Raw genomic sequence first — 21,908 nt, 5'->3', positions numbered from 1 at the left:
AGCATTTTAGAACAAGTCAAATTTAGAAGCATGCTTTGAATTTCAAGTGTTAAACATTTCTGTTACTTCAACCAAACCAGAAGCCTTTGGCATTTTAAATGTATCTGCAACCTTCAGTAACTGTATTAACATTCAGAGGAGTTGGCCGCACTCAGTAAAGTAAGTGGAAAAATTTGTATGACACTCATAATTCCCTTAGCACATATGTAGTACTCTTGTACGCCATAATTTTGCAAATGACACTTCTGTGTGTGTTTTTTTAATGGGAGCACGGAGTTAGAATATTAGAGAGAAGTTGTTTTTTTTTTTTGTTTTTTTTTTTTTGGGGGGGGGGGGGGTAATTCTGTAAATGTCCACTTAGTTTTAGGTGGTGTGGATTTCATACTGCTAATTAACACTTCAAAGCAGAATGGTCATTTAAGTTCCTTTATAAATGATTTGCTAGCAACAAGAAGGTTCATGAGACCAATCACTGACAAAACAGATGTCAGTTATCCTCCCCTGAGCACCTTGCTTAACAAAGAAAGGGTACGGTTTTATAAAGGCAGAAACAGCTTACATCAAAAGGTCAGCTAACAACTAAAAGAAATCAATAGGTCAACAAGAATACAAAGAAAAGGGACTTTCATAGGTAGGATACAGATGTCTTTTTCAAACAAGCAAAATATGTCTAATACATAATATTTTCTCAACTATTGAAACAATACTAACGTCTTGTTAAAGAACATAAGCATGTTATTTTGTAGTTTGGGAACTGGAGGACAGAACACAATATTTTCAGTATCCATGCTTATCTTTAGATACGCATCTGGTACTTTAGGCCCTATTCTCCTTTCTGTGGTCTCTTTCACTCAGCAAAACAATCCAGTCACACTAAGTCTTTTCTTGTGGTCACTGAGAAGCTGAGAGCTGCACTTTCGTCTCGTGTGGCAATTTCCAAATTGACAGTGATAAAAAGATGGTCTTGTATATAAGATGGACTAGTGGAAAAGAACGCACTATGCTTTGATAGTGCATTCTTTGCAGTGGACTTATGTAAAGGTGAAATTTGGCCAGAGCACAGATAGCCTGCATGAATGTGCATAAATTCTAGTATTTCTATAATTTACAAATTTCTAGGCATAGGCTTTTAGGTGATCACGCCTAGATGTATGCTCGTTCTCTGCTGCTTGTGCCTACTTTTCTTTATAGAATAGGCTTAAAATAGGTGCTATAATCAGTTAGTGCCATATTATAAAATTAGCCTCTTAATCATTAAAGAAAATCTGTGGAGGGAGAGGGAAAGACAAATGAAAAATATGAAAATCATGAATTTTAGGAAGTCTGGCCTACCAGATGTGATAGGTTTGCAGTAGTCATCCTCACCACGGACATTCAGTTACTCATATATACTTTTTATTGGGAGTTTACGTCAAATCAATGGAAGTGCTAAACTGATGTCAGCCTACATGTCAGCCTTGTACTGGTTCTTTGGGAGTTCCAGGGCTCTTCCGGGAGAAGTTATTGACACATCTGAGCAACCAGATTGCTGTTGTCTGTGGATGTATTATTTTCCTGTGCCCAGATTGACCAAAGTATTTCTTCCATGTCTCTGGCTGTGCATCCTGTTGGTTCATTGCCTGTTTGGTTTCTGCTTTCCATGGTTTTCTCCTTTGTTGTTGGTCTCCTCTGTTCTTGGGGCTCTGCACTACTTCTTGTCTTCCATGATCCTTGGCCCTTTTTTAGTTCATTCACCAACTTGGTGTACCACTTTTCAATATGCACATCAAGGGTCTTAGCAAACTAATAATAACGTTGACACTAAGCTATAACAGCACAAGGTACAAGTAAACAATAGACATTAATACAATGATCCAAGTTAAGATAAACACACAGGGAGTAATTCTATAACTTGGCACCTCGATTTAGATGCCACAGTGGTGTGCGCTGAGTGATATTCTATAACGGCAGCTGGGCATGCCTCAGCCATTATAGAATACTATTAAAAATCCATAGTGGCATGCTCATATTTAGGCACGATCACTTACGCCAGGTCAATGGCAGGCATAAGTGGGGGTGCCTGAATGCACCATGCCCACATGTACATCCCCAGAACACATGTACAACCTTATAAAATAGTACATAGCATCAGTTGTAGAATTGCCTTTATAGTGAAAAAGGCCCATATACTACTACTACTACTACTATTTATCATTTCTGTAGCGCTACACTTTAAGGAAGGCGAGGGGAAGAGAGGTCAGTGCTTACCTGCTCAATGAGCTATCATAGTCTTCAGCTAAAATAGGTTTTTAAACAAGATTTAAATTTACTATAAGATTCCTTTCAGTCATATGGTGGCAGTGATAGGGTGGATCGAATTGGTGGAGGGGGGTAACATTGCATGTTAAAGAGGGCCTTAAATCAAATAGATTGAAAATTCTGCAGGAAGCAAAACACATCTTGGAATCCCTGTGGATTGAAATTCTGTGTGTAAAGGGGAAAAGGATAGTGACAGGAGCATACTATCGCCCACCTGGGAAGGATGAACAGACTGATGTAGAAATGTTATCAGAAATTAGGGAGGCTAACAAAATGGGGAACACAATAATAATGAGTGATTTCAATTACCCCAATATTGACTGGGTTAAATGTAACATCAGGGCATGCTAGGGAGGTGAAATTCCTTGACGAAATCAAGGACTGCTTTATGGAGCAGCCGGTACAGGAGCCAACTAGGGAAGGAAATATTCTAGACCTAGTCCTTAGTGGAGCGCATGATCTGGTGCAGGAGGTAAAGGTGCTGGGGCCGCTTGATAACAGTGATCATAATATGATCAGATTTGATACTGGCTTTGGAGTAAGTACACACAGGAAATCCAATATGTTAGCATTTAACTTTCATAAATGAGACTATAAAACAAGAAGAATGGTGAAAAAATAAGAGGAGCAGCTGCGAAGGTCAAAAATTTACATTAGGCATGGATGTTCAAAAATACCATCCTGGAAGCCCAGGCCAAATATATTCTGTGTATTAAAGAAGGAAGACCAAACAACAGCTGGCATGGTTAAAAAGTGATGTGAAGGAAGCTATTAGAGCTGAAAGAAAATCCTTCAGAAAATGGAAGAAGGACCTTACTGAAAATAATAAGAGCATAAGGAATGTCATGTCAAATACAAAGCGCTGATAGGGAAGGCAAAGAGGGACTTTGAAAAAAAGATTGCGTTGGAGGTAAAAATGCATAGTAAATTTTTTTTTAAGGTATATTAAAAGCAAGAAGCCAGCAAAAGAATCGGTTGAACCCTTAGATGACCGAGGAGTAAAAGGGGCAATCATGGAAGTCAAGGTCATAGCAGAGAGATTAAATGAATTCTTTGCTTCAATCTTCACCGAGGAAGATTTTGGAGAGATACCGGTGCCAGAAATGGAATTCAAAGCTGACGAGTCAGAGAAACTGAATGAAATCTCTATAAACCTGGAGGATGTATTGGCTCAATTTGACAAATTGAAGAGTAGCAAATCTCCTGGATCAGATGGTATTCATCCCAAAGTACTGATAGAATTGAAAAATGAACTTGCGGAACTATTGTTAGTAATATGTAATTTATCTTTAAAATCAGGCATGGTACCAGAAGATTGAAGGGTGGCCAATGTAACGCCGATTTAAAAAAAAAAAAAGGTTCCAGAGGAGATCTGGAAAATTTATAGACCGGTGAGCCTGATGTCGGTGCCGGGGCAAAATGGTAGAGACAATTATAAAGAACAAAATTACAGAGCATATTCAAAAGCATGGATTAATGAGACATGGAGGCTTATTTTCAAAGCACTTAGCCTCCCAAAGTTCCATAGAAACATATGGAACTTAGCCTCCCAAAGTGCTTTGAAAATATGCCTCAAAGCCAGCATGGATTTAGTGAAGAGAAATCTTGCCTCACCAATCTATTACATTTCTTTGGAGGAGTGAACACACGTGGATAAAGGTGAGCCAGTCGATATTGTGTATCTGGATTTTCAAAAGACATTTGACAAAGTACCTCTTGAAAGACTCCAGAGGAAATTGGATAGTCGTAGAATAGGAGGTACTGTTCTATTGTGGATTAAAAACTGGATAAAAGAGAATAAGATTAGATAGTATTCTCAATGGAGAGGGTAGATAGTGGGGTTCCTCAGGGGTCTGTTTTGGGACCGCTGCTTTTTAACATATTTATAAATGATTTAGAGATGGAAGTAACTAGTGAGGTAATTATATTTGCTGACATCACAAAGTTATTCAAAGTTGTTAAATTGCAAGAGGATTGTGAAAAATTACAAGAGGACCTTACGAGACGGGGATTGGGCATCTAAATGACAGACGACATTTAATGTGAGCAAGTGCAAAGTGATGCATGTGGGAAAGAGGAACCTGAAATATAGCTATGTAATGCAAGGTTCCACATTAGGAGTCATTGACCAGGAAAGGGATCTAGGCGTCATCGTTGATAATACGTTGAAACCCTCTGCTCAGTGTGCGGTGGCGGCGGCGGCTAAGAAAGCAAATAGGATGGTAGGTATTATTAGGAAAGGAATGCAAAACAAAAATGAGGACGTTATAATGCCTTTGTATCACTCCATGGTGCGACCACACCTTGAATATAGTGTGCAATTCTGGTCAGCGTATCTCAAAAAAGATATATTGGAATTAGAAAAGGTACAGAAAAGGGTGACGAAAATGATTAAGCGGATGGGATGACTTCCCTACGAGGAAAGTCTAAAGCGGCTAGGGCTCTTCGGCTTAGAGAAAAGACAGCTGAGGGAAGATATGATAGAGGTCTATAAAATTATGAATGGAATGGGTAGACATGAGCCGCTTGTTTACTGTTTCCAAAAATACTAGGACTAGGGGGCACACAATGAAGTAGTAAATTTAAAACGAATCAGAGAAAATATTTCTTCATGCAACGTGCAATTAAACTCTGGAATTTGTTGCCAGAAAATGCTGTAAAAGCAGTTAGCTTAATGTGGTTTAAAAATAAGTTTGGGTAACTTCCTAAAAGTCTATAAGCCATTATTAACATGGGCTTGGGGAAAATCCACGTCTTATTTCTAGGATAAGTACCATAAAATAGGTGTACTGTTGTACTGTTTTGGGATCTTGCCAGGTACTTGTAACTTGGGTTGGCCACTGTTGGAAACAGGATACTGGGCTTGAATGACCTTCAGTCTGTCCTAGTATGGTAAACAATTATGTTCTTATGTTCTAGTGAACACACTGCCTGCCAGTGCCTTATAATCTTCTCTATAGTTGGACTTCAAGCCCTTTTTAACTCATACACCACTGACGCTGCAGAAGAGGGTTTCTTTGTCCATTATTCTGAGTGAAATTTAGTATCATTTTTACCATTGAGCTGGTAGAACAAATCAGTGAGCATACACTCAGTATAGGAAACCTATTCTCAATATTTTCATGGATATAACTACAGAAAATCATCATCTGTGTAAAGAGAGTTCCCTCTGCACTAAAATAGGGAAAGGGAATTGGGATTTGATATACCGCCTTTCTGTGGTTTTTGCAACTACATTCAAAGCGGTTTACTTAGTATATACAGGTACTTATTTGTACCTGGGTTAATAGAGGGTTAAGTGACTTGCCCAGAGTCACAAGGAGCTGCAGTGGAAATCAAACCCAGTTCTCCAGGATCAAAGTCCGTTGCACTAACCACTAGGCTACTAAACATGTCTACTTGGTTATAATGGATCCTAGGCATGTCCTGCTGTTATATTGGCTTAGGAATCCAGGGAGTGCCTAGGCAGGATGACTTCCAAGCAGGTGAGGATGGAGGTATCCAAAACACAATGTTGGCAAATTGTCTGTAGTTATGAATACATGACCTGCATGTCATGCATCCTTCTTTCCTGTCTGGTTATCCCTGGAAAGTCAACTAGTGATACCGAACCATATAAAGAGAGGACTGACTTTTATGCGGTCCTATTTGTACGATTACCTTAAGCTGGTTAAGTGCTGTCACCACCCCAGGAATGCCCCAAAATATCTGATTTTGAGTTGGGTGCTAACAAGACATTTTCAGCAGCACTATCTGGTTAACTACCGCTGAATAAGACTGATTAACCCAGAACAGAGTTACTCTTCTATTTATCAGACCCATAATTAGATGATTTTCCATTGGTAAAACAACTTAAGTCTTGGAAAACTTAATTCTTCACTCTATTATCGCTTTGATGTAGAACTTACTGTCACTTCGAGTTGCCACCGGCTATTTTTTGTTTCGTAAGAGTCTAAAAACTTAGTTGTTTAATAAGTATTTACCATTTAGTAACTGAAAATTCATACACTAATTCCTGAATGTTTTAGTTTCTAGTTTCTTGACTATTGTTATCTGCATTGAACTGGATAGGTGAATGCAGAATAGAAGCTATGTATAACATAACCATCTCAGCCATTTCTAGCCTGTTAAATTGCTTTGAATATCGACCCCCCCCCCCCCCTTGTTTTTAACTTGCACCGTTCACCTGTTAAGTGCTCCGTTTGGATTCGTGGTCTGTTTGTCGCAGTCCTGCATCAGCAGTGAGCTGCTGGGATCCCATTCCAAGGTGTCTGCCCATGTCTCGGCCTAAGAATTCCTGACAAGGAGGGAGCAGGAACAGGACGCACAGACTTTATTGCTGTGATTATTTTTTCTCTCTTCGGTTGGACCACGTGGTATTGGTGAGTGCCTTGTTTATGTTTTCCTCCCTTCCCGTGGTGTACATGTTGGGGGTTATGGTGGCAGAGACGGCCAAGCGGTGTTCCCGCTGCAGGAAGAGAAGATCCTCAGTGGGACTGTGCTTGGCGGGCTGCTCTTGAGCCCTTGCCGGGTGGTGATATTTCCAATGTGGGGGCGTCCGTTTCCCATGCTGAAGGTTTGACCACTTGTGCCATTTTTCTGCTGCTCCTGACATGGCTTCTGCCAGTCAGCTGGTGGCAGTTTCTGAGCCTTTACATAGTTCATTGGATTTGACCAAGATTTCTGCAGGGCCTTCCTCATCCTCGGGGGGGGGGGAAGGGTTGGGAACTTTGGGGAGGGGTTTTCCCTGGAGTTTGTACTTTTGCTGCATCAAGCTTACTTATTAAAGAGGGCCGTTCCTTAGTCCCAGCTTCAGGCTTTTTCCATGCCCTCAGTCAGTGCTGCTGAGGATTTGGGGACTGCTGGTGTCCCTTCTCTGGAGGACTCTGTTCCGAAGAGGCATCAAGTCACCTCACTCTCTGTGGTAGCGTCCTTGGGCCCCTGTACCCCTGTGACTCAGCTTGCCGCACTATTGGGGGACTCTCTCCACCCCTTGCGGGTGGATGATTTGGAGGAGGGCGAGTTAGTGCAAGAGGAGCTTGATGACCCTGCTGCGGTGCACTTGATTCATAGGAGTGAGCTACCATCCTTTATCTCTAGCGCTTTAATGGCCTTAAATATCGCTGACCCTGAAGCGTAGGCGGCCACCTCTGTCAATCCTAAGATGGCCAGCACAAGGAAACATGCTAAGTCATTTCCTGTACATGAGGCCATCTAGGAGCTTATTTCAGCTCAGTGGTCTGATCCTGAGAGGAACCTCAAGGTGTTCAAGGCAATGGCCGGTCTTTATCCAGTGGTCACAGACCATGCGGACAAGTTTGTTCTTTCTACTGTTGACAGTCTAATGGCAGTTACCAAGAAGACTACTCTTCCAGTGGAAGGGGGAGTAACGCTGAAGGATGTGCAGGACCCCGACGCCTTGAGACTTCCCTAAAGCGTACCTTTGAGGTGTGTTCTCTGGCTCTCCAGGCCTCGATTTGTAGTTTGTACCTTAGCTGGCTTCAGTAGCCTCTGGAGCAGGACCCTGGTGTGACTGCTGTGTTGGGGTCTGTTGCACCCCACATAGAGTAAGGTTTGACTCTCTTTATGACCTGGTCTGGACTTCCACAAGATGGCATTGGCTGTTTCTTCCTGTTGGTTGTTGTGGCTGCTCCACTGGGCGGCGTATTTGGCATCCAAGCAGAAGCTCACTCGGCTGTCCTTTCAGGGCAAGCTCCTCTTTGGAAAAGATTGTGAAGGATTTGGGGGAATCCAAGGGTCACCGTCTTCCTGATGACAAACCCAGATCAGCGTCGAGGCCTGGTCCTGCACGGCCTCGTCTGAGAGAGGTGAGCTATTGCTGTTCAGATCACCCTGCCACGAATTTTCAGCACCCCTGGTTTCAGCAGCATTCATCCTTTCGAGTGGATAAAAGACTCATGGATGCTTCGATGCGCCCAGGAGTTACAGGCCGCTCTTCCCAATGATGGGGCGCCGGCTGATTCTCTCCTATGAAGAGTGGGCCAAGATCACCTCAGACCAATGGGTTCTGGATATTATCAGAGATGGCTACAAGCCAGAGTTTGCTTCACCCGTAGGCGATGCATTTTTGGAGTCTCGCTGTGCTACCACCTCCAAAAGGGTGGTGGTCGAGGCCATGCTACAATCCCTGATGGATCTGGGAGCAGTAGTACCAGTTCTGCTTCTCGAGTCACATTGGGGGCGATATTCCATTTATTTTGTAGTGCCCCCAAAAAGGGGGGAGCCTTTCGCCCTATCCTCGATCTTCGCAAAGTCAACCAGTTCTTGAAGGTCTAGAATTTTGTCATGGAAACCTTGCAGTCAGTCTTGGCGACAGTACAGCCGGGGGAGTTTCTGACAGCGTTAGATCTCAAGAATGTTTATCTTCATATCCATATTTGGCCTCCACATCATCAATTTTGCCATTTTGGGGTGCCGTTTCCAGTTTCGAGCGCTCCCCTTTGGCCTCCCTACTGCTCCACGCACCTTTTTCAAGATTATGGTGATAGTATCGGCCTTCCTGCTATCTGGACGACGGCTAATTTGAGCGGACTTGGTATAGGAGAGTCGCAGGGCCACCAAGAGGGTAATTGCGCTCCTGCAGTTTTTGGGATGGGTCATCAACCTTCCCAAGAGTCACCTGGTTCCTTCACAAACTCTGGACTACCTGATCTTGCCTCGATATAGCTCTGGGCTGTGTGTTCTTGCTGGACGAGTGGAGGAACAAGCTCCGCTCTCAGATATTCCAACTTCCTGCAGTTGGCTAGTCCCTGAGCCTGGGACTGTGTTCAGTTGACGGGCTCTATGGCTGCAACCCTGGAGGTAGTTCCATGGGCGAAGGCACACATGTAACCTCTATACTGCTTATCCCAGAAATAGTGGATTTTCCCCAAGTCCATTAAAAAAAAAAAAAGGCCATAGACCATTATTAAATGGACTTGGGGAAAATCCACTATTTCTGGGAAAAGCAGTATAGAATGTTCTGTACTTTTTTTGGATCTTGCCAGGTATTTGTGACCTGAATTGGCCACTGTTGGAAACAGGATGCTGGGCTTGATTGACCTTTGCTCATTCCCAGTATGGCATTACTTATGTACTTATGTATAGTCCTCACTACTGAGCTGGTAGTCGCTGGTCTCTCAGGATTATCGGCGCTGTCTTGGTTTCTTCAGGCCTGGTGCAGTATGGCCTGCTGGCTTTGTAACCTCAATTTGTTAAAGAGAATGCCACTTACGCCACCGCAGTAGGTGGTCATGGTAATGGATGGCAGCCTGACAGGTTGGGGGGGCTCATTGCTTCCACCACTATGCGCAGTGGACTTGGACGGTGTTGGAAACAGATTGGCTGATAATTGCCTGGAGCTGCGTGTGGAGTTAAACGCCTTAAGGGCATTTCAGGATCTGTTGTTTAAGGACAACACGATGGCGGTGGCTTACATCAATCAAGGCGGCACTGAAGTTGAGTTCTTGCCGCCGAGGCAAGTCATCTTCTCGAGTGGGCAGAAGCCCACCTTCAGTGTCTGTCGGCAGTGCACATTGTGGGACAGAGCAATGTACAAGCGGATTTTCTGAGCCATCATGTCCTGGAGCCAGTGGAACGGGATCTGTCCACAGAGGGTTTTGTCCGATTTGCTGGAAATGTGGCATACCACAGATGGATTTAATGGCGACCCGGGCGAATGCCAAGGTCCCCGCCTTCAGCAGAAGAAAGGAGTTCAGCTCCACTGGTCTAGATTAGCTTCTCCAGCCCTGGCCTGATTTGGCACTTCTGTACGTCTTTCCTCTATAGCCCTTGATCGGCCAGGTCCTGCTTAGGATCAGGCAGCACCTAGGATATGTCATTCAGGTGGCTCCGGATTGGCCTTGACGCCCTTGGTATGTGGACTTAGTTCGGCTTCTGGTGAAGCCGCCTTTTTGACTTCGGTCCACCCTAGGCTTCTTCATCAGGGGCTGGTTCAGATAGGGGATCCCTACCACTGTGGTCTTACGGCCTGGCTCTTGAGCAGGCGCGTTTGAGGAAAAAGGCTATTTGGAGGTGGTGATAGCTACCTTGTTGCAAGCTCAGAAGTGATCTGCCTCGTCGGCTTATGCCCGGTTGGCACGCTTTTGTTGCTTGGTGTGAGGCTTGCGCTTGGTCTGCTTTGTAAACATCTGTGTCCCAGCACTTGGCTTTCTTGCAAGATGGATTACAGAAAAGTTTGACCTATAATTTGGGTGCAGGTTGCAGCTCTGGCCTGTTTTCGGGGCTGGGTGTCTGGTTCGACCCTGGCTGTTCATCCAGATGTGGTTCATTTTTTGCATGGGGCACTTCATCTGCATCCACCGTTGCGTCGGCCATTTCCGACCTGGAACTTCAATTTAATCCTTAGGGTTTTACAAGGAGTGCCTTTTGAGCCCTTGCGTAGGGCTTCTGATAAGGATCTCACCTTAAAGGCAGTGTTTTTGGTGGCGATAGTTTCGGCACGCAAAGTTTCGGAGATCCAGGTCCTGTCGTGTCGAGATCCCTTATTATAGTTTTCAGAATCTGGAGTCACCTTGCAATCGGTATCTTCCTTTTTGCCTAAGCTCATCTCTGTTTTTCATCTCAATTGGCCTCTCTTTCTTCCGTCCTTCCAGAAGGATGATTATTCCGAGGATTTCGAAAGGCTTCGACTGTTGGATGTTTGGTGAGTCCTTCTTCACTACTTGCAGATGTCTAATGAATTTCGACGGTCAGATCATCTGTTTTTCTTTTGGGTCCCCGAAGGGGTGAGGCAGCTTCGAAAGCTACCATTGCCAGATGGATCAAGGATGCGATTTCTTTGGCTTATCTCTTGTGTGGCTGTGCTGCACCGGAGGCGTTGTGTGCTCATCCTACTAGGGCAAAATTGGCATAGTGGGAAGAAATGTTGGTGCTGTCCCTGGATGAGAACTGTCGAATGGCTACTTGGACCTCTTTGCACACTTTTTCTTGGCATTACAGAGTGGATGTAGCCGTCAGGTCAGATGCTTTCTTTGGAGCGGCAGTGTTGGCACGGTGGGGGGGCGACAGCGGCTTCCTTCCTACATTACGGTTTGCTTTGGTACATCCCACCAGTTAACTGGATTCATCTGCTGCCTGCGCAAAAGAAGGTAAAATTACATCTTACGTGATGATTTTTTTTTTCTTTTAGCCACAGCAGATGAATCCTTCCCTTATTTTCCCATTGCATGCTTTTTTTCTGCTGTTTGTTTTGGTCCAATTGGCTAGGATGTTTACAAAAAAGAAAAAGGTCTACAAAGAAATACAGTTAGACAGGATATGATATGACTGGTTGCCAGTCTGCCGTGCATTACAGTTCTGTTATGATCACTGTGGTTTATAGTTGGTGAGGAAGGTTTCTGGTTTGTTGCCGGGTTCTGCTTTGTGATGAGACATATACCGTCTAATGGAAGGGCTGGTTGTTCAATATCACTTCATTATCAATTTGTAATCTCTTTCTCTACCTGCTGGTAGATGGATACAACCCACCAGTTACTGGATTCATCTGCTGTGGCTAAAGGAAAGAAAATGATCAGGTAATACATAATTTTACCTTGCACCAGAGTTAGAAGGTGTAGCCAGGTTTTGTCGCCAGTGGGAGCCAATTGGTGTCAACTAGACAGCACTGCTGATGTCGCTCAGGTGTGGTGGCTAATGATTAATACAGGCTGTCTCCGGTGCATCCTGCCTACGAGGAAACAGGAAGTTACATTGAGAGGCAGGATGCAGCAGAGGTCCCTGGACTGGCCAGAGCAGGCAACCTGCCTTAACTACAAGTAAAAATATTAAAGTTATGACCATCACCTCAGGAACAGCACACACACTCCACTGCTAGATACTTTGTTTAAATCAGATGGACTTTTGTTTGTGTGGTGACTCTACAGGATGTGAGCATTTTTAGGTGACAAGGGCCACCAAACGTGGCCCTTGCCTACTTTCAAATAGTGCCAGACGTTTGTGAAATAATACGAAACCCTGCAAAAATACACCCAAAACCTGTACTAAAAACTTACCACACCCTAACCCATCTATCAAAAGACAGTGTTATAAATATTACATAAGAACATAAGAGTAGCCATACTGGGTCAGACCAATGGTCCATCTAGCTTAGTATCCTGTTTTCCAAACTGAGGCCAAACCAGGTCACAAGTACCTGGCAGAAACCCAAATCGTGGCAGAGCACCAATATTACTATTGGGGAAACAAAAACAGGCTGAACTGTTACACATTCCTACACAGATATGACATGCTAGAAGAATCCTTCATCTCAGTCACACATGCAGAACATAGATAGACTCTCATGTAATACAGAATAGGGAACCACACAAAAAAAAAAAAAAATACAGACCTGCTCCTCTCTGCTGGAAAGTCAGACTCTATAAACAGTGCAGTACTGATAAAAGAGAAACAGAATTGCATTTCTCCTGTACTTTGCAAAATAAAAATAGAAAACATGTACATTTTACAAATCAAGTACATTTCAGTCCTTACAAAGTATTAAATAAAAATACATTTTTCTTTTCCACCTTGGTTGTCTGGGAATTTAGTTTTCCAATTTGGCTGGTCCCAGTCTTTTTCCCATGTTCCATGAGTCAGTCTTCCAAATTCTTGTCTTCTTCCTTTCCTTCTCTACATCTGTCTGGCACTGATCTTTCATTTTATGCCCCCCCCCCCCCCAACACACACACACACTTCTCATTCTCTCTCAACTTCTGGTACTTATTCTCCTTTTCAATTCTCTCTCAAGCAGTCGCTTGACCCCTCAGTTTCCTAACCGTCCATCTTTTCATCCACTTCCTTACTCCCCCATTCCCATCCCCTCTACTCACCCTCTCAGCCCTAATCTACCCTCCACTGCCTCATCCCCTCACCAGCCCCAGCTGCATCCCTGTCTCTTTCATTCCCTTTCCTCTTAGGCCATTCTCTTATCCTATACCCCATGTCCTATTGCCTCTCTTTCACCATCTTGTTAATCCTATTTCTACCCTCACTCAACCCTTTCGGAGCCCCATCCCCTTCCTCCCATACTGGTAATCGTAAAATGATTTTATTTTTTATTTATTTATTGCATTTGTATCCCACATTTTTCCACCTCTTTACAGGCTCAATGTGGCTTACAATACATCATGGATAATGTAAATAAGAAGATAATAGACATTTGGTGATACAGAAGGATTTTGGGTTGCATGGTAATGGAATACATAAAAGTAATATAACAGAAGGCATTATTAACATTTCTGGATATATGTGGGAGTTTCACATGTGATCTTTTACGGTATATCTTGTCGAAGAGATGGGTCTTTAGTAGTTTATGGAAGTTGGTCAGTTCATAGGTCGCTTTTAGATTGCGTGGCAATGCGTTCCAGAATTGCGTGCTCATATAGGAAAAGGTTGATGCATGCATTAATTTGTATTTTAGACCTTTACAGTTGGGGAAATGAAGATTAAGGAATGTGCGAGATGATTTTTTTAGCATTCCTGGGTGGTAGGTCTATCAGGTCTGACATGTAGGCTGGGGCATCGCCATGGATGATTTTATGTACTAGGGTACATATTTTGAACGTGATGCGTTCTTTGAGTGGGAGCCAGTGTAACTTCTTTCGTAGGGGTTTTGTACTTTTTTGTATTTTGATTTTCCAACTATGAGTCTAGCCGCCGTGTTCTGAGCTGTTTGGAGTTTTTTTGAGTATTTGCTCTTTGCAGCCAGCATAGAGTGAGTTGCAGTAGTCTAGATGACTGAGTACTAATGATTGTACCAGATTACAGAAGACGGTCCTTGGGAAGAATGGTCTTACTCTTTTTAATTTCCACGTTGAGTGGAACATCTTTTTGGTTGTGTTTTTCGCATGATTCTCAAGTGTTAGGTGCTGATCAATGGTAACTCCAAGAATTCTCAGGGTTTCCGAAATTGGTAGATTTAGTTTTGGTGTGTTGATGGTGGTAAATTTGCTCAAGTTGTGTTGAGAGGTGAGTATTAGGCATTGGGTTTTTTCTGCGTTGAGTTTTAATTGAAAGGCATTTGCTCAGGAGTGCATGATATACAGACTTTGATTGATGTCATTGGAAATTTATTTTAGGTTTGTTTGAATGGAATGTAGATCGTTACATCATCAGCATAAATGTGTGGGTTGAGGTTTTGGTTTGATAGTAGTTTGGCCAAGGGTGTCATCATTAGGTTGAATATAGTCGGTGAGAGGGGAGATCCCTGTGGAACTCCACATTCAGGTGTCCATGTGGCTGATGTAATCGAATTTGATGCCTCTTGATATGAGCATGTGGTTAGGAATCCTTTAAACCAATTAAGAACGTTGCCTCCGATACCGAAGTATTCAAGGATGTGTAATAGGATTCCATGATCAACCATGTCGAAGGCGCTTGACATGTCAAATTGTAGAAGTAATATATTCTTGCTGGTTGCAATCGTTTGTTGAATTTAGTCATGAGCGTAACTAGTACTGTGATTAGAACGAAATCCTGACTGGGAGTCGTGTACCTGTCAATGTTTGTAGTAGGTTGTCAAATGGCCACCAGGTTTCAGATCACCCAAACAATGATTTGGATACAATTCTTTCTCAACCACCTGGTAACAGTGGAATGAAAATAGTAAGCTATTTACAGTTAGCTCACAATAACAGCATTTTTTAGGTGAATATTTATTGGCATTTTAGAATCATGTAGGGGAAAATCAAAGCATAAAAGTTTAACCTGTCTCTTGCATGAGCCCTGCTTTGTGTCCATACTAATCAAGCATTGCAAGTGAAAAATGATATTCCACTAATCAACAAGTGGTGAAAGCTAGTATGGAGCAGAACCTTCAGTCAAGCCTAAAAGATACCATGCTGATATCATCTATCAGCATGGTATCTTTTCATTTAAAGTAAGGTTTGAATGTTCATCATAGATTTTAAAAAGCCCTTTAAACATTAAACAATTAAAAACACGTTCAATAAATATTTGTGTACAAATAAGTGCATGCAGTCAAAAGAAGATTTCAGAATATCAACTTAGCCCTTCTCCCATTCATGTGGCAATACCAAAGAGTACAAAATCCATTCAATGCTGTTGGCATACTGCTAATACTACTTTAGGAACTGCTTTTCAGATCAATTCAACATCAATCTTGCATAGTGTAGAATATACTACAGCAGCAGAATTCACTAAACTCTCAAAAGATGACTTCAATTTCATACCATGGCCTAAAACAGGTAAATTGTACCTTTGATTTGAAACAACCTGGCAGAAATCTAGCTTCCCCATCTTGGCTGGAACAAAATGAAGCCGTACACAGAGCCATAGCGCTATGTGCACCATTGGCTCCTCTGCTGATTCCTGCCTTCCGCCCACCTCCCTGAATCAGGACGTTACATCATGGGGGGGGGGGTGTGGAGGAGGGAAATCGATAGAGGGGCAGTGGCGCACAAAGAGCTATAACCTGGCACAGGGTTTCATTTTGTTGCAGCCAAGTCGGGAGGCAGCAGTGCGAACCAGTCAGTGAGGGGCACAGAAAGGAAGCTCGCAATTCCTCCAGGCCACCACAGACTAGGCAGTAGCCAGGAGGAAAAGTTAGTAGTAGGGGGCACTTTTGGCGCATAAGCGCCATTTTCTTTGAAAATCTGTTTAGGGGAACACCTGCTCCCCCTGCGCCCCCCCCCCCCCCCCAACTGTGCCTCTGCCAAAGCTGGCAATATTACACTCCCTCATACTCCTGGCTGTTGCTGATCAACAGTTTTTACTCTGTGTTTTTTGTCAATAAAAGTACCATTGGATTTGTCTACTGGATTCTCTGGTTTTTCAGTCTGCTTGTGAATGCTGGTCTGTCCCTTGTGAATCGTTTGGCTGTTCGTTGTCTTAATCCTGGCCTTTCTTTCCATGCTATTTGGATTCACTAGTTGACTTTTCAGTGTACTGCTATACTTGAAATATTTTCTGAAGCAAGATTTTTCTTTTTAAATTTGGTTTCCAGCTGGCCAGCAGGGATTGTCAGTTGCCTTTGACCTGGCAACCCACCGTGGGTATGATTCAGACAACCCTCGAGTGCATGGTGATGTCGGGATGGCTGGTGTTGCCATTGATACTGTTGAAGATACCAAGATGCTCTTTGATGGAATTCCACTGGAAAAAATGTCAGTTTCCATGACAATGAATGGGGCTGTAATACCCATCCTGGCAATGTTCATCGTGACAGGCCAAGAACAAGGTGTGCCTCAGGAGAAGCTGACTGGAACAATCCAGAATGATATATTGAAGGAGTTTATGGTCAGAAACACGTACATTTTCCCTCCTGTGCCATCCATGCGCATTATTGCTGACATCTTCCAGTACACGGCACAGGTATTCTTTGTATACCAAGTCCTACAATTGTACCTTTTCTATATTCTTGAAACCAATTGCTGAATAATGGTGTAGATTAAGAAAAATTATTCTCTTATTTTTGTGATGAAAACAACGAAGATAAATTAATAATCAGATTATGGTTAGTGTTGCAAAGTGTTATCCTTATTCCTCTATATCGCCTTTCAAACATGTCGCATAGTAAGGGCAGTTCTGTAGGTGCCCACATGTACACACCCCTTGCACATACTTGCTTAAGTGCTAGCAGGGTGCCTAAACACATTTTGCAAATATCTACTTCACTTACATAATCCTCCAGATTCTATAAACCACGACTGAAGTTGCGTGTGCAAATTGGCATTCGCAGCTGATTTGCACTTGCAACTTAATTGCTTAACAAGCCAATCAGTGTCAGTAGAACTAGGATTTACATGCATACATTTTTTTGGGTATGGCTTTGGGCATTTCAGGGCGTTCCAAAATTTTATGCTCCTAAATACAGGAGTTGCCCAAACTGCACCTAATTTAGGCTCTAGAATTTACACCAGCTTTTAGAAGGTATAATTGCCGGCAGTTAAAGTTAGGCTCGGTTTATGCCCTAAGCACTATTCTATAAAGGATACATACCCTTTATAGAATAGCGCTCAGTGCGTAAAATGTTTGGCACCAATTTTTAGGTGTCACTTATAGAATCTACTCCAATATCTATTGCCTGGTGTACACAGAGGTGGGACATGGGTAGGGCTCCTACTTTGAATACTGCATGATAATCCCTGTCACATTTAGGTAACCACGTTTATGCCAGTTATATAGCTGGTGTAACTGCGAGCGCCTGAATGTTAGGGGTGTTGATACCAGGTTACGCTAGTTGCTCGCCTAGTTTCCGTTAGAGTAGGCTCTTACGACGTTCTCTGGGCTCCTAAATAGAGGTTAAGCTCGGGGGCTCCCAGTTGTAGAATTGCCTCCAATGTGCTTGGTAACAGTTTGATGTGGAATGAAGGATTCAGAATTTTTCATGTAGTAGCTTTCTTTAATCTCTGATTTACCTCCTTTCCCTCAATTATGCAATAAGCTGAGCCAAAACTGAACTTTTCTTCTTGTAACATTTTTTTCCCCTCTCCTTATGTTTGCTCCTTTATCTCCCATGTATTTGCTACTAGTTTCCAGCTCTTTCCAAGAGGGTACAGATACAGAACAGTCCAATAGTGTTATCCAGAAAACAATGCCAAACAGAAATGGAGAAAAAAAACTTGTAACCCTCAAAATTAACCAGCTTTTAAAAGAAACATTTTTCTTTAATTCACCTTGGTAAAAGCAGATACCAGTAGTAATTTCTGCCTGCTGTTAACATGAAATTAAAGGAAGATGGATTCATTTTTTTGGCCTGCCCTTTCTGAGCTAAGGTACCATGAGTCTTCATTCACAGCTGCTAAGGGTTTCTTTACCCACTTCCCTAGAATTCTTGAGCTCTACAGCCACAATCCTCCTCTGACTAAAGTATTAACTCCAGGCCCAATATTCCAAAAAAGCTGAGCGCCTAAATTTGTGACCTATTTTCAGCCAAATTTAGCAGCATAAGTTTTTTTTTTGTTTGTTTTTGTGTCCCCCCCCCCCCCCCCCCAACTGAAAATAAATTTTCCATTACGTTCATTCCCACTGATCCAGGACGAGTGGGTAGTTATGTCCATTGACCAGCAGGTGGAGATAGAAAATACAGAACTGAGCACCACTACATAGCTCCCTGCTAGCAGCTCAGCTCCTCTGTATCTTCTATCTCCAGCAGGTGGATGGACAGACTTTCTCTGGTTCTGAGGCCTTGCTCCTGGTTCAGTTGGTCAGTTGGTTCCCAGTTGAGCAGAGTGAGCAGTTGAGCAGACATACCTGGTGGTGCTGAGTCCCTGTCGTGCCTTCCCCCTGGGGTGTTCTGTGCCTTTTCCCTGTTTTCCCTCTGTGTGAGAGCCTGCTCAGCAACCAGTCTGCTCAGAAGATGAGGAGTTGCAGGCAACACAGTGAGTCTGGCAGGCCGGTGCTGCTGCCGTGCCCTGCTCTGAAAGGGGGGGGGGTGACCCTGGGTAGCGTGGACCCAGGGTGGTGGGTCTTTTCTGCTGTGCTTCAGGCCTTGGTACATCAATGGGAGCACTGTGTGTTGGTACTACAAAAAAAAACAAAAAAACAATACAACCGTGGAGGAGCAGTTTAATGATTAGATCAGTGGAGTGAGAACCAGGGGAGCCTGGTTGAAATCTCACAACTGCTCCTTGAGGTCTTTGGCAGATACAGACTGTGATTCCTCCGAAGACAGAAAACTGCCTAATCTACCTGAATGTAAAAAAAAAAAACAGGACTTATTTGTGCTGTGCTCCGGTTTAAAAAAAAAAAAAAAGTGGGTGTGTAGTGCGGTGCGCCACATGTTTTCCCACACAGCGGCAGTCTGTGGCCATGGCAAGCCCCGCTTAGTATGTGACCTGCTTGCCCGTCTTGCAGTGAGCGGTGTTCCTCCTTGGGCCACTGTACAGTCCGGTTCCCAAGTGGAGGAGCTGATTCAGGGCTCGCACGTACAGGGTGCGCTTGGTCACAGCAACGCGTTTCTTTCGGCTCTGGTCCCTGGTTCAGTGCCTTGGTGCTTCCCCTCAGAAGGAGGCGGGAATGGCGGCCATTTTGGGGTTTTTTTCAGCAGAAGCGAAGCCCCTGCACAGGCAGCTGTGTAGGTGGAGGTACCTTCGGGGGGGGGGGGGCAGGGGCCCTGGGTCATGGCCAACCCTTCGTCTGCTCCACTGGGCTGGTGCTAGGAGTCTTTTCTCCAGCAGGCCTGGCAGCTCCGGGGAGAGAGAGGAGATGGGGATCTCCCTGCCTGTTCCCAGGGGATCGCGTCTGCTGCCCCGTGGAGACTTAGTCTCAGATTTCGCTGCAGTTGGGCTGCTAGGAGGCGGCCCCCTGATTTCAGAGGCACTTGCAACGCTCCCTTGGGGAGTTTCCGGAAGGTAGTCAGGCGGCTAGCCTTAGGAAGGGGACCGTCCAGGGTATTTCTTCATTCACCTGGACATTCGGGTCCTGCTTGCCGCAAGGTGGAGAGAAGGATGCCCATCTTTCGACACAAATTGGAAGATGGGCGTCCTTCTCACAGGGTTGCCCAAATCGTTATAACGGAAAGCCAATTTTCGGCATCCCCAACTGCTTTCCGTCGCAGGGACGACCAAAGTTCACAGGGGCGTGTCAGAGGCATAGCGAAGGCGGGATTTGGCCATGCCTAACACATGGACGTCCTCGACCCATAATGGAAAAAAAAGGGCGTCCCTGACGAGCACTTGGACGACTTTACCTGGTCCTGTTTTTTTTTTTTTTACGACCAAGTCACAAAAGGGTGCCCGAACTGACCAGATGACCACCGGAGAGAATCGGGAATGACCTCCCCTTACTCCCCCAGTGGTCACTAACCTCCTCCCACCCTCAAAAAACATCTTTAAAAATTGCCAGCCTCTATGCCAGCCTCAAATGTCATACTGAGCTCCATCACAGCAGTATGCAGGTCCCTGGAGCAGTTTTAGTGGGTGCATTGCACTTCAGGCAGGCGAGCCCAGGCCCCCCCCTCCACCTGTTACACTTGTGGTGGTAAATGTGAGCCCTCCAAAACCCACCAGAAACCCACTGTACCCACATGTAGGTGCCCCCCTTCACCCATAAGGGCTATGGTAGTGGTGTACAGTTGTGGGTAGTGGGTTTGGGGTGGGGATTTCAGGGGCTCGGCACACAAGGTAAGGGAGCTGTGTACCTGGGAGCACTTTCTGAAGTCCACTGCAGTGCCCCCTAGGGTGCCCGGTTGGTGTCCTGGCATGTGAAGGGGACCAGTGCACTACGAATGCTGGCTCCTCCCACGACCAAAGGGCTTGCATTTGGTCGTTTCTGAGATGGGCGTCCTTGGTTTCCATTATTGCTGAAAATCAGAAACGACCGAGTCTAGGGACGACCATCTCAAAGGACAACCTAAATTTCAGGATTTGGATGTCCCCGACCGTATTATCGAAACGAAAGATGGACATCCATCTTGTTTCGATAATACGGGTGTCCCCGCCCCTCCATCGGGACATTTTGCGAGGACATCCTCAGCAAAACTTGGGCGCCCCTTTCGATTATGCCCCTCACTGTCAGTTAAGTTTGAATAGGTGTGCTTCAAAGCTTTCCCTCTGGCCCATTCTGCCTTCTCCAATATCACTTCCTGTTTTTGCATGGGCAGAATGGGTCGGAGGAAAAGCTTCAGACCTGGCTGCAGGCATCAACTTCCAGGAGACAACAGAAGACCACCTTGAAGGAAGACTAGGAGGAGATGGGAATTGAGAGGGGGCAGATGCTGAACCCTCAATGGGGGGGAGTGGAGTGAGCTGCAGAACTGGAGGGGTCACCAGTGGAAGCTATTTCCAAAGCAGAAAGCTCCAGCACCCATGAAAAGAACTTTGTTACTCACCACCAAGTTTGTGTTGCTACTTATGGGGGTAGAGGGGAGGGAGGGTGAGGTGCTGAAGAATAGGAGAGAGAAAGAGATAAAGGACCTGGGGGAAGTGGAAAAGGAAAGGTAGATATTTTTGAATCTGGGGGGCGTGAGGGAGGGAGATTATCAGTCCTTTAGGAAAGGGATGGGATTTGATATACCGCCTTTGTGCAGTTACAATCAAAATGGTTTACATATTATATACAGGTGTTTATTTTGTACCTGGGGCAATGGAGATTTAAGTGATTTGCCCAGAGTCACAAGCAGCTGCAGTGAGAACTAAATAAACTTTAATCGTGCAATTAATTTTGTGCATGTATATGTGTGTGTGTGTGTGTGTGTGTATATATATATGTATATATACACACACATAGTAGATGATGGCAGAAAAAGACCTGCACGGTCCATCCAGTCTGCCCAACAAGACAACTCATATGTGCTACTTTTTGTGTATACCCTACTTTGATTTGCATCTGTGCTGTTCAGGGCACAGACCGTATAAGTCTGCCCAGCACTATCCCTGCCTCCCAACCACCAGTCCCGCCTCCTATCACCGGCTCTGGCACAGACCGTATAAGTCTGCCCTGCTCCAGCCCCGCCTCCCGATCTCAACTAAGCTCCTGAGGATCCATTCCTTCTGCACACATTATATATATATATATATATATATATATATATATATATATATATATATATATATATATATATATATATATATATGTGTGTGTGTGTGGGTATATGTATATATAGTAACAGGCCCAATATTCAGAAAATGTTGAACTCCTAAATTTGTGCC

The 21,908-nt window shown here is 44.2% G+C and overlaps 1 protein-coding gene across 2 annotated transcripts in view; it reads left to right on the top strand.

Annotated features, from left to right (window-relative positions):
• MMUT (methylmalonyl-CoA mutase) overlaps positions 1-21,908 on the top strand; it is a 91,097-nt gene that overhangs the window by 8,852 nt on the left and 60,337 nt on the right. For both annotated transcript variants that reach the window (XM_030198754.1, XM_030198755.1), the window contains exon 3: positions 16,262-16,629. In XM_030198754.1, coding sequence (XP_030054614.1) covers positions 16,262-16,629 — 368 coding nt within the window. The remainder of the gene's footprint in view (positions 1-16,261; positions 16,630-21,908) is intronic.

Source organism: Microcaecilia unicolor, chromosome 3 (genome assembly GCF_901765095.1).
Source record: "Microcaecilia unicolor chromosome 3, aMicUni1.1, whole genome shotgun sequence".
Taxonomy (NCBI): domain Eukaryota; kingdom Metazoa; phylum Chordata; class Amphibia; order Gymnophiona; family Siphonopidae; genus Microcaecilia; species Microcaecilia unicolor.
The sequence above is the reverse complement of the archived record's forward strand: the minus strand, read 5'-3'. Positions and strand labels throughout refer to the sequence as shown.